The sequence below is a fragment of the Semicossyphus pulcher genome, unplaced genomic scaffold, assembly GCF_022749685.1.
Source record: "Semicossyphus pulcher isolate SPU_LCO1_2020_fin unplaced genomic scaffold, fSemPul1.0.p SCAF_21, whole genome shotgun sequence".
Lineage (NCBI taxonomy): Eukaryota > Metazoa > Chordata > Actinopteri > Labriformes > Labridae > Semicossyphus > Semicossyphus pulcher.
The window spans coordinates 8176300-8195045 of NW_027211695.1; the positions used below are offsets into that span (position 1 = coordinate 8176300).

General features: G+C 39.5%; 1 protein-coding gene and 1 long non-coding RNA gene across 2 annotated transcripts; both read right to left on the reverse strand.

Annotated features, from left to right (window-relative positions):
• Nucleotides 1–597: 597 nt before the first annotated feature.
• Nucleotides 598–17091, reverse strand: LOC138600843 (uncharacterized). The gene is made up of 7 exons (XM_069672366.1): nucleotides 16821–17091; nucleotides 4632–6540; nucleotides 4358–4521; nucleotides 4055–4278; nucleotides 2423–2552; nucleotides 2238–2338; nucleotides 598–1726 (listed from the first exon to the last, which is right to left on the reverse strand). The coding sequence occupies exons 2-7, from the start codon at nucleotides 6520–6522 to the stop codon at nucleotides 1489–1491; spliced, it is 2748 nt and encodes a 915-aa protein (XP_069528467.1). The 5' UTR covers nucleotides 6523–6540; nucleotides 16821–17091; the 3' UTR covers nucleotides 598–1488.
• Nucleotides 10954–12021, reverse strand: LOC138600377 (uncharacterized). The gene is made up of 3 exons (XR_011308750.1): nucleotides 11992–12021; nucleotides 11807–11907; nucleotides 10954–11287 (listed from the first exon to the last, which is right to left on the reverse strand). It is a non-coding gene; the product is annotated as an uncharacterized lncRNA (long non-coding RNA).
• Nucleotides 17092–18746: the final 1655 nt, after the last annotated feature.

The following is an 18746-nucleotide window of genomic DNA, read 5'->3' on the forward strand; positions in this document are numbered from 1 at the left end:
TGTGATCATTTTTTAAACTTGTCAGTCGGTTTTATTAATATCCACTTATAGCACTCTGAACTACATTGAATGGGGAGTTTCTTTTCATATGTTTGTTTGAATTAGCATTGGCTAAATATTTCACCTCCTAAAACTACAATCTTTATTTTCACTGTACACAATATAGTCTATATCACCTACAGTAACATTTTCACGTAATAACTACAGTCTAAAGGCCGGGGTCTCAGTTACAATAATTAAAGGTTTGTGCTTTCAAGACATTCCCTGTATGGAAAAAGCAAAGGGCTGTGATACGACCATAGTGGGTGGAGGTGTTGTAATGGAGTACATTTTGTTTTTAAAGGTGTTTTGAATATTTTTTACTTGATGTATATCAATGGAGTAAAGATCTTATAAAATTACGCAGTCCAGTTCACCACCACTAGAAACTACAATTCCCAAAATAAAGAGTTAGGGTCATTTATACTCTTGTGTCAGTAACAATGGAAACTGAACATTGTTATATATGTAAAGGCAGAGTTTAGAGAACAGAATGATATCTGATATTTAAAAAGTTCCATCAACTCTGGAAATATAAAGACCAACTTTATTGTCACAAACATGTTTTGGCTTATGGCTTTCATCAGTGCCATCATTAAACACAACAAAGAACATTAAGTAAGATGAGTATGAAGGAAACAAAAGTATCAACACATACATATTAGCCAATAGGGTACCCACACATAATGGGCTGCAAACCAATCACATTCCCAAACTGGCGGTGAGGCAAGAGATGTGCCTGAGCTTGCACAGAGGAACTCTTAACCAAATAAAATGTGCCTCTTTGTTGTGGTTTACTTAAAAAAGGAACAAAATATGATATATTGTACAAACAATGTAAATGTCTTTAACATGTAAAATATATAGAAATATGAAGATTAAATGCAAAAATTAAAAAAGTAAAATAACTCTTTCATCAAGAAACCTTTGTGTTGCTCCTGGCAACAAATGATATGAGACATAAATCCAAAATGCTTCTCTCTTTTTCTACTACCAACTATTTGGCTGGACTTGTTTCTGCTGCATTTCACTGAAGTGTCTTGCAACAGGACTTGTTACACCTTTCTGCCCACAAAGTGTTTTTAAAGGCACAGGAGGAGGTCAGAAATTATTTACAATGGCCTCCTTACATTAGTTAATATTACCACTCTCTATATGAACATTGCTTGTATGTTTCAATCAGAAAAAATACACACTAGTTATTCCTCATTTCAAAGAGTCAGGCCTCCAATATCAAGAGGCTTTCAAATATATATTTTTGCACAACAGTGCACTTGTATGTCCACAGCAAAAGGCAAATGTAGGATTTGCTCTGCTGATTTAAAACCACCCAGCAACAGCTTTTGCATTTAGAAGCAGTTCATTCAAATCAACTCAGTGGCAGCATCCCTCATTTACATCTAATTACTGTCCCTGCTAAAGCAAAAGACTGAAGCCATGAGCCTGGTGTCACTTTGCAGTTGGCTCAGTAGAAATTCTTTGAGATTCTTGAATTGGGACATTGAGATGTTCGTTGGAGTTTGATGGTGGCACTGCAGCTGCGGTGGCGAGGTTTGCTCCCGGAAACTCTTCTGTTTCTTTAAGAGATGGCTTCAAATTCCAGCCTTGGTTTTTGGCAAATATATAAACGCTTCCAAAAAGATCAGGAAACATCGACATCAGATCAAATTTGGCGGCCTCCTCTTCACTGAAAATAGAGAATTAAAACTGTATTAGAAGGTCAGTGAGACAGTATAGATTAGATTAAAATTTGTATTGTTTTTGTTCTTTGTTGCTTTTATTGTTTTATTGGACACATAGAAACCACGTACAAAAAGAACATAACATAACGCATAACATTGCTTTCTCTCCCGTCAGTTACCGGGTGGTGTTCTTTAATGATGCTGTGGCAGAGGGAACAAAACTCCTGCCATAGCGTGCCCTTTTACAGGCCAACGTCTTGTATCTGCGACCTGATGGAAGCAGTGTGAAGGATGAATTGAGGGGGTGTCCGTGGTCATGTGCAATGATGTGTTCTGTGTGTGATGACTTTGCTGTTAAGATCTGAGAGGTTGCGGATGGGGAGGCCAATTATATTTGAGGCGGTTTGTGTGATACGTATGAGTTAATTACAATATGCCAGTATTTACAAACTGGAGATGATTAAACTCGTACCAAGAAATCATTAAAACAGTAGTTAAAAACATTAAATAACTTACTAGTGCTCAAGGAGGTTTCGCATGAAGCGCAGTAGTCCCAGAATGTTTTCAGGGTAGGCTTTCTTCTTACCATCCAACTTCTGGACCAACTCTGGTGGAAACTACAACACAATAATAAGTTATAATTATACATCATGATGAAGTGAAATTCAGAAATACAAACTAGTGGGATACGTTGCGTTCACCTGATTTTTCCACAGTTTGAAGGATCCAACTCCAGCGCATTTTTCTAACGAAGAAATGAATTCTGCGTCAGCATTTTGAAACTTTGCCACTTCCTCCTTGTTTCCAATCTTTCTTAAATACTCTACTCTCCTGAAAAATGAAATTGTAAGTTTATGGTGCATGTTTAACAAAATAACCAAATAAAACCTGTTCTCAATGCAAAGTCATCAAATACCAATGCTTAGTCACTACCCTCGGCTTGTCATAGAGAGATATTTCAAATCTAATGCCTTTGTAAACCCATAGGCTTCAATATTAAACTGCTTTTTGCAATGTAGTAGTAAGACTGTTGAAGTCCAAACAATGTCCAAACAGGGCTTGCCTTTTCAAAAATTATAATGAGATGCTACCAAAGTATGTTGACAGGACAAGAGAACACAAAACTTTTGGTATCATATGATCTTTTGCTAAATCCTATGATTTTCCCCAGCCATGCTCAAAACTCTAGGGATGGTAATGTCAGTGTCTCCATTGGTTGGTCCACCACTTTAGTTCAGCTTATAATATATCAACACCTTTCTGATGGATTGCCATGAAAATGTGTAAAGAGGACTACAATTACCAAAGGGTAGATCATAGCGACTCAATGACCCAAGACTTCTTATCAAATTTCGAGTTTCTCCATTACTTTAGTTTCTAATGAAATACCTGCAAAACTGATGACATTTGAGCATCCAAATGATCATAAATAATAACCTGTAATTTGTGTTCAGTATTTATAAGCAAATACTGGAGAGGTTGGATGCCTTACTGTGCGTTCACACCGAACACGAAGCAAATATTCGCCTTGCGTGAGTTTGACCGCCGGATCCAAATTTGCGTTTAAATAACATGCGAATATTCGCCCTTCGCTTCTAGAATGGAGGAAGAATGGAGGAAGCGGGGCTTATATCCATGGTTACCAACGTTGTCAGGAGAATCTCGATGTTTATAGGCTTTTTCTACACCACGTGATGTGAATTCACCGTGGAAATTCGCGCCGCCTGACGAGAATTCGCATCTACTCGCGTCATTGCATGGACTTAGTATGGAATCTCGCCGCAGATTCGCGTCTATTTGTGTTCGGTGTGAACGCACAGTTAGAGTTAAAGGTGCTGAGACATCCAAAGCTCAGAGTAGAGCTGCAGCTCCTTCGCATCCAAATGAGCCAGCTAAGGTGGTTGGGGCATCTAAAAAAGATGCCTCCTGGGCACGTAAAAGTGGAAAAACATTGCAAGGTAGAGAGCTCGCTGGAAGGACAATATATATATATCCTATCAGGATGAGTTGGTAAAAAACGTAGCTGGGGAGAGGGTCATCTAACTTGCTTAGCCTGCGCGACCCCAAATGAGCAGAAAAATATGGGGGGATGGATAGAAACCTATATAACTTCTTTTCAGTACGACTGAGCAAAAAAATGTAAATGTCTTTTAGATGAGACTGCAAGTGTCTTCTTTTATGCCAGTATATATACAGTATATCTCCCTTTTTTTCAATTTCTTCCAATAAATGTAGAGATATTAATCTCCGGACCAAAGTGGAAGACCAACCAAAGCACTGGCAATGCCATCCAGTAGAAAATGCAGATCAATCCATCAGCATTTCTTCCTTACCTCTCCGGGGTCCAAAAGAAAGGATGACTCAAGCATTCTTCAACTTTAGGTCTCTTCTTTGGTTCCTCATTGATCATCCACTCAATGAGATCTTTTGCCACCACATCTCGAACATGTTTCAAATCGTACCTCCCTTCATAAATGTTGTTCTCACATTGATAAGATTTGTCGCCAAAAGGATGGTGTCCCCCAGAGAGGATATAATAAATCAGCATCCCTGCCACCTTAAGGATTAACAATGGATGTAATCAAGGAAATGATTTTTAAAGAAGTCATCAATTAAGTTTGTGTAACAAAACTTACCTGTATATCAGTGTTGGACTTATATGGTATGTCAGCTTCTTCTGTCAAGGTCTCCTTGGCCTTCCAGCACTTTGTTCCAGCAGTTCCTGTGCGGTAAGTTGTTTGGCCTTTGGCCAACCATCTACTGATACCAAAATCAGCTAGTCTTGCCCTCCCATTTACATCTGCGGGAAAAATCAAATGGAAAACTTGTGCATGATAATCACAAATTTGAAAATTCTAGACATTACTGGAATATCATTTATTATCTCAATATATATTTAACCTGTCTTACCAATCAGAACGTTTGGTGGTTTGAGATCCCGGTGGAGAATTGGAGGACTTTGACAATGAAGCTCCCTTAAGCTCTCGAGCACCTGATTGACGAGTTTCTTCACCTGCAGACCACCATCTTTATTGGTGCTGATGTATTCTTCCAGGGTGTATTCACAAAGTTGAAGACCAAGATATCCAAAGTACTCATCCTCGGCAAAGTCAACGTATCGTACGATAGATTGATGATCAAGCTCTGGAAGTCGTAGAAATACTTCCTCATTCTTCAGCACCTGATAGTTGCATTTGGACATTCTCTTAATAGCAACTTCAGTGCCATCATCTCTCAGCCCCAGAAAGACTTCAGTACCATCACTTCCCTTTGCTATGCGCAATTCTTCTGTGTTCACATAAATCATGCTCCCAATTCTAGTTACTTTACTTTCATCAGTGCTCAAGAGCTTCTCTAATTTTTCTCTCCACCTCTTGCTGACTTGAAGCCATTTGCGTTTTCCTGATGTCGCAGAGGTGTTGAACTGTACTGGCTCAGCTGCTGTTACTTCAGTTGTAGCAGTGCAACCTTCATCATCAGTTGGGTCTCCTTGCTTTTCCTTTTTCTTCTTCTTCTTTTTCTTCTTTTTCTTGGATCCAGTTGATGCTTTATTCTCTTCACATTCTGAGTGTGGTTTGCTGAGATGATTGTTCAGTCGTCTGAGCACTTCTTTAAGATCTTCAAGAATATCCATTCCTGCAGATGTCAGTATGTCATCAGGCACTGAAGTTATCCCTGCTGACTTAATGAAGTTCACTGCATTTTCGAATGAGAGCAAGTTTCCAAATATGCCGTATGTGAAGAGTCTTCTGTCAGTGGATTGTCCTTCGCGCACATAAGGAACAATGGTTTTGCATAACTTCTCGATAAAGGCAGGATCCCAGCCATTTTTGCCTTTTGTTTTTTGTGTTATCACATACAGTGTTCTTATAACATCTTCACATATATCAGGTCTCTTTCCTGAGCTAAGCTGTTCCAGTAGATGTGGGATCAGGGCACATGCTTGCTCATTTGATATCTCTTCAACAGTACACAAAACTGCATACAAACTAAAAATTGCCTGGTGAATAAACTCCTGTGAAATGTTTGGGAAGCGACTGACCACACCTGCAATATAGGTGTCTACATTGCCAGTGTCCTTCAGCCACTTGATACTTCCCCGACGGTACTTTTCTGGTACTTCATCTGGCCCAGTTACAGTAAAAAGTGTTTCAATCAATGTGACATGGCTCTGAGGATTCTCCCACAGCATGTGACTGTTAAAGGTTTTGAACACTTCCTCAGGTTTATTCCTTCGTATAGCAAGTAAAACATCCAGGAAATAATTTACTTTGGAGCATAACTCATCCCCTTTCAATGCAAGATTACGAACCATCTGAGATATTTTTTTATCGTGAATTATATATTCAGGATTAGTGATAGGTGACAATGTCACCAGTGCACCAGCAGAAATTAGCACTTTCAAGACATCCTCCCTGTCATTGATGACAGCAGTATGCAGTGGTGAGAACTGCTGTAGATCCCTTACATTTGGATTAGCTTTCGCTTTTAGCAGTTTCTCCACAAAAAGAAGTGATGCTTTGGATAGTGAGACATAATGCAAAGGTGTTAAGCCTTTTTGGGAGGCAATATTTGGGTTTGCCCCCTGCTGCAAAAGGAAAGTACAAATGTCCGTTCTGTGGTTTACAACAGCAGCAGTCAGTGGGGTTATATAGTCATTCCAATCTTTGGATGGATAGCATTCATTAATGCTGTTGCCCCTTAGTGATTTTTTGAGGTTCTTGAGGTTGTTGTCAATTATACACTGTATTAAAGGATGTGTCTCTCTTGGGGGGTGATGCAATGTTAGCTGTATATTCATTTCTTTGCTTCAGAGTACCTGTGAAAAAGAATATGATGAAAAGAAATATTACTGTCACAACATTTGGTGGCATTTTAAAGTTTTCACTTTTCATTAGAACTAAAGTTTAGAGGTTCAATATGTATTCGGAAAACAGTAGGCTACTACTACTGGGTACTGTACAACTGAACAGGAAATGAAAAAGTTCTTCAATCAAACACACGACCACAAGTCAACGAGTACACGTAGGTGAAATAATTTCATTATACAACTTTAAAACTCTCCTTTATTAACTGTATTTAGTGATAAAAGAAGCGCTGGTTAATAGGTATTGACTAAGGACACAAGATTCAGGTGAACACTGGTTCTACACTCGACAGCTGCTATGCTAATGATATCATTTTTTTATAGGAGTCACTAATACACTGGGAGTGACGCACCTTGAGTTTGTACTTCCTCATTCAAGCTGGAAACGGAATTCAACTTTGTATATACATAGCTGTAAATTATATTTGGTTGTTTGGGTACACTTGTGGAATAAAGTGTTCGTCATTCAGCAACCATTATGATGAAACAAAATAACCGCTGGAATGATTTATGAACAAGAGAAGGTCTACACGAGTGTGCTTCTTTCAGTCGAGCAAGCTGATCATTTTAGGCTATATTTTGAATTAAATAGTTAAATGATTGGATATAAATATATACTTACAAAGATGAAGTGTGGTATCCACTGGCATATGACTTACAGTATCTAAACTTCATATGTTGTCTTTGATATCCTTTGTCACTCTTTCTCTTCTCTCTCTCTCTTGCTCCTCCTCTTTAGAACTGCAGGCTGGGTAGGTTGTTTGGGTGCGGTGGTCAGGTTGATTATCGGTGTAAAGTCCATCTTGTAAACTGCCCATGAAGCATGTTCCAAATGTTATCCCAGTCCAAAGCGATTGATGAAAATATTCCTTTGTGATCGATGTTTTACAAGCAAATGGGAAATTAAATTGCTGCCAGTTTTGAGTTAGAGATAAAAGTTGTGGATTCCATTGGTGTCCCTTTCAGACAGGTTGATTAATATAACAAGTTCCCTTTTGCTGACACACCTTGCCTGCTTGAAATGTACACTGAACAAAAATATAAACGCAACACTTTTGATTTTGCTCCCATTTTTTATGGGCTGAACTCAAAGATCTAAGGCTTTTTCTATGTACACAAAAGGCCTATTTCTCTCAAATATTGTTCACAAATTTGTCTAAATCTGTGTTAGTGAGCACTTCTCCTTTGCCGAGATAATCCATCCACTTCACAGGTGTGGCATATCAAGATGCTGATTAGACAGCGTGATTATTGCACAGGTGGGCCTTAGGCTGGCCACAATAAAAGGCCAAGCATAGCCATCGCAAAGCCTTTTTTAATTGAGCAGTTTTGTGCTGAATGGGGTTAGCACTAAGCTAAGCCTAGTAAAAAGTCATAAAGTAATTAAGGTTACATTTTAACTTGCTTGTTGGAATGCTTGAGTATATCTCTCCCTGGTTTCTATTTTAAGCAAGCAATTAGAGCACACCTTTTGTTGTGTTTTGAGCTCTATTTAGAATTAAAGTTTATTCAAAAAAATAGTAGAATAAAATAAAAAAATGTAACGTCTTTGTTGAGAATGAATGGTCTTCAGTCAAGGTCACTGATGATCAAACCATTCATAGAGCATTAAATATTTACAGACATACTTTCAAGTTACCATCAACAATATCTTCAATATCTAACAAACAAGGCAACTCCAAAAGAGGTTGGTGGTGACAAAACTGAGATGCTGCTTACACTGCTGCCATTTGGAAAGGCAGTTTTTAAAAGGACCAATCAGGAATAGATGCCTTCAAAGCTGAACCCAAGAATCCACCCACTCAGAAGTAAACATCTATATGTTTAACACAGATTTTTTTAGTTGCTTTTTTTGCGGTGGCAGCAGGCTAAGCAAGGTGACCCAGGCGTCCCTCTCCACAGCAACGTTTCCAGCTCCTCCTGGGGGATTCCGAGGCATTCCCAGGCCAGACAGGATATATAATCCCTCCAGCGAGCTCTGGGTCTGCCTTGGGTCTCCTCCCAGTTGGACATGCCCGGAAAACCTCATAAGGGAGGTGTCCAGGAGGCATCCTAATCAGATGCCCGAACCAGCTCAACTGGCTCCTTTCGATGCAGGGGAGTAGCGGCTCTACTCCGAACTCCCTCTGGATATCTGAGCTCCTTACCCTATCTCTAAGACTGAGCCGAGACAGCCTTCAGAGGAAACTCATTTTGGCTGCTTGGAACGTAGATCAACTGGTAAATCGATAGAGTGACCCCTCTCTGACAACCTCTCATTCAAAAGTGGTGATTTCTGGCTCAAAACAGACATCATGGCTATGGCTAACATGCTAAATTCAAGGCTTTAAAAAGGCGGTCAACAAACCAATGGGCGACGTCACGGTGGCTACATCCATCATTTATACCATTTATGATTGACTGATGTTGCCAGTTTTATAATCCTAATGATCGGTTAATGTACAAAACACTTCTTACTATCATACTTTTAAACGTTTATTTGATACTCAAATGACTACATTTACAGTGTATTTTTAGAATAACATTCGATATGCAAAAACAAAGTCTTGTTGTGGTAAAGCTTGCATATTCCATTAAATTTTTTTAGTTGCAGTACCATTCACTTCAAGACTTGCGGGTCTGGTATCTATAAAATTAATTTGGCAGACATAATTTTTGTATATCATGTTCTTGAAAACTGCAGTAACATTTGATGTATTTGAAAGTAAGTGCAGAGATCTGTTCAGACTTTTTGGTGGTGGCATTGCAGTCCTTGTTTTATGTACATTTGGAGCTTGTAAGTTTAACATTCAGTCCTTTCAAAGAACAGAAAAGGCTCTCAACTTGAGTGGATACATTTTCATCGACCCTCAGACAAACAAATTATGTCGTCTTACCAAATAATATTTATCTGAGTCCACTGACGTCTGCTGTGAGTTGTAGCCCAAAAAGAATAGTTAAATTATGTCGCAACAACTGTGATCATTTTTTAAACTTGTCAGTCGGTTTTATTAATATCCACTTATAGCACTCTGAACTACATTGAATGGGGAGTTTCTTTTCATATGTTTGTTTGAGTTAGCATTGGCTAAATATTTCACCTCCTAAAACTACAATCTTTATTTTCACTGTACACAATATAGTCTATATCACCTACAGTAACATTTTCACGTAATAACTACAGTCTAAAGGCCGGGGTCTCAGTTACAATAATTAAAGGTTTGTGCTTTCAAGACATTCCCTGTATGGAAAAAGCAAAGGGCTGTGATACGACCATAGTGGGTGGAGGTGTTGTAATGGAGTACATTTTGTTTTTAAAGGTGTTTTGAATATTTTTTACTTCATGTATATCAATGGAGTAAAGATCTTATAAAATTACACAGTCCAGTTCACCACCACTAGAAACTACAATTCCCAAAATAAAGAGTTAGGGTCATTTATACTCTTGTGTCAGTAACAATGGAAACTGAACATTTTTATATATGTAAAGGCAGAGTTTAGAGAACAGAATGATATCTGATATTTAAAAAGTTCCATCAACTCTGGAAATATAAAGACCAACTTTATTGTCACAAACATGTTTTGGCTTATGGCTTTCATCAGTGCCATCATTAAACACAACAAAGAACATTAAGTAAGATGGGTATGAAGGAAACAAAAGTATCAACACATACATATTAGCCAATGGGGTACCCACACATAATGGGCTGCAAACCAATCACATTCCCAAACTGGCGGTGAGGCAAGAGATGTGCCCGAGCTTGCACAGAGGAACTCTTAACCAAAAAAAATGTGCCTCTTTGTTGTGGTTTACTTAAAAAAAGAACAACATATGATATATTGTACAAACAATGTAAATGTCTTTAACATGTAAAATATATAGAAATATGAAGATTAAATGCAAAAATTAAAAAAGTAAAATAACTCTTTCATCAAGAAACCTTTGTGATGCTCCAGGCAACAAATGATATGAGACATAAATCCAAAATGCTTCTCTCTTTTTCCACTACCAACTATTTGGCTGGACTGGTTTCTATTCCTAAAAAGATGTGATGCTGCATTTCACTGAAGTGTCTTGCAACAGGACTTGTTACACCTTTCTGCCCACAAAGTGTTTTTAAAGGCACAGGAGGAGGTCAGAAATGATTTACAATGGCCTCCTTACATTAGTTAATATTACCACTCTCTATATGAACATTGCTTGTATGTTTCAATCAGAAAAAATACACTAGTTATTCCTCATTTCAAAGAGTCAGGCCTCCAATATCAAGAGGCTTTCAAATATGTCTTTTTGCTTAACAGTGCACTTGTATGTCCACAGCAAAAGGGAAATATAGGATTTGCTCTGCTGATTTAAAACCACCCAGCAACAGCTTTTGCATTTAGAAGCAGTTCATTCAAATCAACTCAGTGGCAGCATCCCTCATTTACATCTAATTACTGTCCCTGCTAAAGCAAAAGACTGAAGCCATGAGCCTGGTGTCACTTTGCAGTTGGCTCAGTAGAAATTCTTTGAGATTCTTGAATTGGGACATTGAGATGTTCGTTGGAGTTTGATGGTGGCACTGCAGCTGCGGTGGCGAGGTTTGCTCCTGGAAACTCTTCCGTTTCTTTTAGAGATGGCTTCAAATTCCAGCCTTGGTTTTTGGCAAATATATAAACGCTTCCAAAAAGATCAGGAAACATCGACATCAGATCAAATTTGGCGGCCTCCTCTTCACTGAAAATAGAGAATTAAAACTGTATTAGAAAGTCAGTTAGACAGTATAGATTAGATTAAAATTTGTATTGTTTTTGTTCTTTGTTGCTTTTATTGTTTTATTGGACACATAGAAACCACGTACAAAAAGAACATAACATAACACATAACACATAATATTGCTTTCCCTCCTGTCAGTTACCGGGTGGTGTTGTTTAATGATGCTGTGGCGGAGGGAACAAAACTCCTGCCATAGCGTGCCCTTTTACAGGCCAACGTCTTGTATCTGCGACCTGATGGAAGCAGTGTGAAGATGAATTGAGGGGGTGTCCGGGGTCATGTGCAATGATGTGTTCTGTGTGTGATGGCTTTGCGGTTAAGATCTGAGAGGTTGCGGATGGGGAGGCCAATTATAATGGAGGCGGTTTGTGTCATACGTATGAGTTAATTACAATATGCCAGTATTGACAAACTGGAGAGATGATTAAACTCGTACCAAGAAATCATTAAAACAGTAGTTAAAAACATTAAATAACTTACTAGTGCTCAAGGAGGTTTCGCATGAAGCGCAGTAGTCCCAGAATGTTTTCAGGGTAGGCTTTCTTCTTACCATCCAACTTCTGGACCAACTCTGGTGGAAACTATAACGCAATAAGAAGCTATAATTATACATCATGATGAAGTGAAATTCATAAATACAAATTAGTGGGATACATTGTGTTCACCTGATTTTTCCACAGTTTGAAGGATCCAACTCCAGTGAATTTTTCCAACGAAGAAATGAATTCTGCGTCAGCATTTTGAAACTTTGCCACTTCCTCCTTGTTTCCAATCTTTCTTAAATACTCTACTCTCCTGAAAAATGAAATTGGAAGTTTATGGTGCGTGTTTAACAAAATAACCAAATAAAACCTGTTCTCAATGCAAAGTCATCAAATACCAATGCTTAGTCACTGCCCTCGGCTTGTCATAGAGAGATACTTCAAATCTAATGCCTTTGTAAACCCACAGGCTTCAATATTAAACTGCTTTGAGCAATGTAGTAGTAAGACTGTTGAAGTCCAAACAATGTCCAAACAGGACTTGCCTTTTCAAAAATTATAATGAGATGCTACCAAAGTATGTTGACAGGAGAAGAGAACACAAAACTTTTGGTATCATATGATCTTTTGCTAAATCCTATGATTTTCCCCAGCCATGCTCAAAACTCTATGGATGGTGTGATGTCAGTGTCTCCATTGGTTGGTCCACCACTTTAGTTCAGCCTGAAATATGTCAACAACTTTCTGATGGATTGCCATGAAAATTTGTAAAGAGGACCACAATTACCAAAGGGTAGATCGTAGCGACTCATTGACCCAATTACTTTTTATCAAATTTCGAGTTTCTCCATTACTTTGGTTTCTAATCAAATACCTACAAAACTGATGACATTTGCGCATCCAAATGATCATAAATAATAACCTGTAATTTGTGTTTAGTATTTATAAGCAAATACTGGAGAGGTCGGATGCCTTACTGTGCGTTCACACCATACGTTAAGCAAATATTCCCCTCACGTTACTTGTCCAAGTTTGGATTAAAATTTGCGTTTAAATAACAGGCAATTATTCGCACTTTGCTCCTGGAATGGAGGACAGGAAGTGTGGCTTATCTCCATGGTTACCAACGGCATCAGGAGAATCTCGATGTTGATAGGCCTTTGCTACACCACGTGACGCAAATTTGCAGAGGAAGTTCAATTTTTTCAACTCACGCGAATTTGCGTTGCCATCATTCACGTCATTCGCGACGCCTGACGCGAATTCGCACCTACTCGCGTCATTGCATTGACTTTGTATGGAATCTCGCCGCAGATTTGTGTCTATTCGTGTTAGGTGTGAACGCACAGTTAGAGTTAAAGGTGCTGAGACATCCAGAGCTTAGAGTAGAGCTGCAGCTCCTTCGCATCCAAATGAGCCAGCTAAGGTGTTTGGGGCATCTAAAAAGGATGCCTCCTAGGCACATAAAAGTGGAAAAGCATTGCAAGGTAGAGAGCTCGCTGGAAGGACAATATATATATATCAAATCAGGATGAGTTGGTAAAAAAACGGAGCTGGGGAGAGGGTCATCTAACTTGCTTAGCCTGCGCAACCCCAAATGAGCAGAAAAATATGGGGTGGTGGATAGAAACCTATATTACTTCTTGTCAGTACGACTGAGCAAAACACTGTAAATGTCTTTTAGATGAGACTGAAAGCGTCTTCTTTTATGCCAGTATATATACAGTATATCTCCCTTTTTTTCCAATTTCTTCCAATAAATGTAGAGATATTAATCTCCGGACCAAAGTGGAAGACCAACCAAAGCACTGGCAATGCCATCCAGTAGAAAATGCAGATCAATCCATCAGCATTTCTTCCTTACCTCTCTGGGGTCCAAAAGAAAGGATGACTCAAGCATTCTTCAACTTTAGGTCTCTTCTTTGGTTCCTCATTGATCATCCACTCAATGAGATCTTTTGCCACCACATCTCGAACATGGTCCAAAGTGTGCCATCCTTTGTGAATGTTGTACTCACATTCAAAAGCTTTGTCACCAAAAGGATGGTGTCCCCCGGAGAGGATATAATAAATCAGCATCCCTGCCACCTTAAGGATTAACAATTGATGCAATCAAGAAATGATTTTTAAAGAAGTCATCAATTAAGTTTGTGTAACAAAACTTACCTGTATATCAGTGTTGGACTTGTATGGTACGTCAGCTTCTTCTGTTAAGGTCTCCTTGGCCTTCCAGCACTTTGTTCCAGCAGTTCCTGTGCGGTAAGTTGTTTGGCCTTTGGACAACCGTCTACTGATGCCAAAATCAGCTAGTCTTGCCCTCCCATTTACATCTGCGGGAAAAATCAAATGGAAAACCTGTGCATGATAATCACAAATTTGAAAATTTCAGACATTACTGGAATATTATTTATTATCTCAATATATATTTAACCTGTCTTACCAATCAGAACGTTTGGTGGTTTGAGATCCCGGTGGAGAATTGGAGGACTTTGACAATGAAGCTCCCTTAAACTCTCGAGCACCTGATGGACGAGTTTCTTCACCTGCAGATCATCATCCTTATTGGTGCTGATGTATTCTTCCAGGGTGTATTCACAAAGTTGAAGACCAAGATATCCAAAGTACTCATCCTCTGCAAAGTCAACGTATCGTACGATAGATTGATGATCAAGCTCTGGAAGTCTTAGAAATCCTTCCTCATTCTTCAGCACCTGATAGTTGCATTTGGACATTCTCTTAATAGCAACTTCAGTGCCATCATCTCTCAGCCCCAGAAAGACTTCAGTACCATCACTTCCCTTTGCTATGCGCAATTCTTCTGAGTTCACATAAAGCATGCTCCCGATTCTGGTTACTTTACTTTCATCAGTGCTCAAGAGCTTCTCTAATTTTTCTCTCCACCTCTTGCTGACTTGGAGCCATTTGCGTTTTACTGATGTTGCAGAGGTGTTGAACTGTACTGGCTCAGCTGCTGTTACTTCAGTTGTAGCAGTGCAACCTTCATCATCAGTTGGGTCTCCTTGCTTTTCCTTTTTCTTCTTCTTCTTTTTCTTCTTCTTTTTGGATCCAGGTGATGCTTTATACTCTTCACATTCTGAGTTTGGTTTGCTGAGATGATTTTTCAGTCGTCTGAGCACTTCTTTAAGATCTTTTAGCATCTTCATTTCAGCAGATGTCAGTATGTCATCAGGTACTGAAGTTATCCCTGCTGACTTAATGAAGTTCACTGCATTTTCAAATGAGAGCAAGTTTCCAAATATGCCGTATGTGAAGACTCTTATGTCAGTGGAGTGTCCTTCGCGCACATAAGGAACAATGGTTTTGCATAACTTCTCGATAAAGGCAGGATCCCAGCCATTTTTGCCTTTTGTTTTTTGTGTTATCACATACAGTGTTTGTATAACATCTTCACATATATCAGGTCTCTTTCCTGAGCTAAGCTGTTCCAGTAGATGTGGGATCAGGGCACATGCTTGCTCATTTGGTATCTCTTCAACAGTACACAAAACTCTATACAAACAAAAAATTGCCTCGTGCACAAACTCCTGTGAAATTGTTGGGAAGCGACTGACCACACCTGCAATATAGTTGTCCACATTGCCAGTGTCCTTCAGCCACTTGATATTTCCCCAGCAGTACTTTTCTTCACCTGGCCCAGTTACAGTAAAAAATGTTTCAATCAATGTGACATGGGTCTGAGGATTCTCTGACAGCATGTGACTGTCAAAGGCTTTGAACACTTCTTCAGGTTGATTCCTTCGTATAGCAAGTAAAGCGTCCAGGAAATAATTGACTTTGGCGCATAACTCATTCCCTTTCAATGCAAGATTACGAACCATCTGAGATATTTTTTTATCGTGAACGATAAATTCAGGATCAGTGATAGGTGACAATGTTACCAGTGCACCAGCAGAAATTAGTGCTTTCAAGACATCTTCTCTGTCCTTGATAGCAGCGATATGCAGTGGTTTGAGGGGCTGCAGAATCCATCCATTTGGATCAGCTTTTGCTTCAAGCAGTTTCTCTACAAAAATAAGTTGTGCTTTGGATAGTGAAACATAATGCAAAGGTGTTAAGCCTTTTTGGGAAGCAATATCTGGGTTTGCACCCTGCTGCAAAAGGAAAGTACAAATGTCCCTTTTGTGGTTTACAACAGCAGCAATAAGAGGGGTTATATAGTCATTCCACTTTGTGCATGGGTAACATTCATTAATGCTGTTGTCCTTGAGTGATTTCCTTAGGTCTTCGAGGTTGTTGTCAATTATACACTGTATTAAAGGATGTGTCTCTCTTGGGGGGTGAAGCAGTTTTACCTGTATATTCATTTCTTTGCTTCAGAGTGCCTGTGAAAAAGAATATGATGAAAAAATATATTACTGTCACAACATTTGGTGGCATTTTAAAGTTTTCACTTTTCATTAGAACTAAAGTTTAAAGGTTCAATATGTATTCAGAAAAAAGTAGGCTACTGCTACTGGGTACTGTACAACTGAACAGGAAATGAAAAAGTTCTTCAATCAAACACACGACTACAAGTCGACGAGTACATGTAGGTGAAATAATTTCATTATACAACTTTAAAACTCTCCTTTATTAATTGTATTTAGTGATAAAAGAAGCGCTGGTTAATAGGTATTGACTAAGGACACAAGATTCAGGTGAACACTGGTTCTACACTCAACAGCTGCTAATGCTAATGATATCATTTTCTTTTATAGGAGTCACTAATGCACTGGGAATGACGAACCTTGAGTTTGTACTTCCTCATTCAAGCTGGAAACGGAATTTAACTTTGTATATACATAGCTGTAATTCATATTTGGTTGTTTGGGTACACTTGTGGAATAAAGTGTTCGTCATTCAGCAACCATTATGATGAAACAAAAGAACCGCTGGAATGATTTATGAACAAGAGAAGGTCTACACGAGTGTGCTTCTTTCAGTCGAGCAAACTGATCATTTTACGCTATATTTTCTATTAAATAGTTAAATGATTGGATATAAATACTTACAAAGATGACGTGTGGTGTCAAGTGCCCTATGACTTACAGTAACTAAACTTCATATCCCGCCTTTGATATCCTTTGTCACTCTTTCTCTTCTCTCGCTCGCTCTCTTGCTCGCTCCTCCTCTTTAGAACTGCAGGATATGTTTGGGTGCGGTGGTCAGGCTGCTTATCAGCGTAAAGTCCCGGTCTTGACATTAACACCCGCCAAAACGCCAAATGCGGGTAGAATTGTGCCGGGTGACTCAGTCACTCTCACTGGCCACTCTGGCGGGTGGCATTCTATTTTTCTTCAGTAAGGAGACTGCTTTAAAGTTTTTAATACGGGACCATCCGGAACCGACGAGAGGGAGACACAGCGCGGCGAGAGAGTGATGATCCAGAGTGTGATCTAGTATCAGTTTATCAGAGTTTATAACAATGTGATCCAGCAGTGAGCAGTTTATAATCATGCAGCGAAGTGATGACACCGATCTGTGTGTGGTTCTCATACTCTGCCCCTGACTAAATAGGGTCGCGATCTGTCCCCGTATTTCCGCGAACAATCATCTTTAAAAAGCAACCACGTCCACAGGTTGTGAATGAAATGAACCGGAAGTGATCCACACGTAGTTTATCAGTTATTATGCGGCGCAGGGAGGAGGAGATATGACACAGATCTGTCTTTCTACCTGGCTCAATAACGTCGCGATCTGTCCGTATTTCCGCGCACAGGCAGGCTACTATAAAGTATAAACTTTCCACATGCATATTATGTCCATATGCTGTGTACTTCATATATTTCACTGATGAAGACAGGCGTCAGGCTTCATTATCAAACAAAGTTTTACGTCATCACTTCAGTCCGTCCTCGCCAGCTCCCTGCCTCTGTGCGCCTGCGCAGCACCTCTCCCCCTCTCTGTGCTGTGAGTCTGCATCACAGTTTTTTTGTATGATGTTTTTTTTAAGTCTTATTAAGATGAATGAGGCTCCGTGTTCATTTGCATACAGAGCTGGACATGAGCACTACCTGCCCATAGTATTGCATTGCGGCTCGCCAGTGACCACACATGAAGCCCCTGTGAAGCATCATAATGTGGCCGCTCGAGGAGGAGACAACACAGAAGAGAAAACTTGATGAAACAGAAAATGAAAAAGAGACAAAGAAGAGAAAAGACCAAAAGGTCAGGTCGAGATTGGCTGAGAATGATCCAACAAAGAAAATAAAGTAGCTGCGCTGACTGTTGGACGTTGTTGTGGAAGCCAACGATCATTCAGTCATTCTAGTTCATAAGTATGGATGCATTCCATTGGTGTCCCTTTCAGACAGGTTGATTTGAATAACAAGTTCCCTTTTGCTGACACACCTTGCCTGCTTGAAATGTACACTGAACAAAAATATAAACGCAACACTTTTGTTTTTGCTCCCATTTTTCATGAGCTGAACTCAAAGATCTAAGACTATGTACACAAAAGGCCTATTTCTCTCAAATATTTATTGTGGCCAGCCTAGTGTTGAGCCATTGGGAGGTTGCCAACAGTGTACTTTGGGTTTTATGGGCTATTTCAGCAGATACATCAACATGTTTACAGCTGGTAACATTGTGGATGAGACCGAACTTTACAGTACAATTAAACATGGCCTCTATCACAGATTTATTATGACAACTGTACAGGGATGAATTATTATATTAGAGGACTGGTTATCTTAAGTCACAATTCCTGTCTTTCACCCAGTGCTCGCTTTCCCACTGGAGATATGGGCGAGGGAACGGCTGGTCCGTTATGTTCCACAAACTCTGTTAGCTTCTTAATTCTATCCATCCATCCATGATCTTCCACTTATCCGGGGCCAAGTTGCGGTGGCAGCAGGCTAAGCAAGGTGACCCAGGCGTCCCTCTCCACAGCAACGTTTCCAGCTCCTCCTGGGGGATTCCGAGGCATTCCCAGGCCA

Bases quoted from the DNA above. Each gene is read 5' to 3' on its own strand.
- LOC138600843 (XM_069672366.1), bottom strand. From the start codon at position 6,522: ATGAATATACAGCTAACATTGCATCACCCCCCAAGAGAGACACATCCT. The intron at 2,553-4,054 runs GTAAGGAAGAAA...TTCATTTTTCAG, and splicing joins TTCTTTTGGACCCCGGAGAG to GAGAGTAGAGTATTTAAGAA. The intron at 1,727-2,237 runs GTAAGTTATTTA...CTCTATTTTCAG, and splicing joins CGAAACCTCCTTGAGCACTA to TGAAGAGGAGGCCGCCAAAT.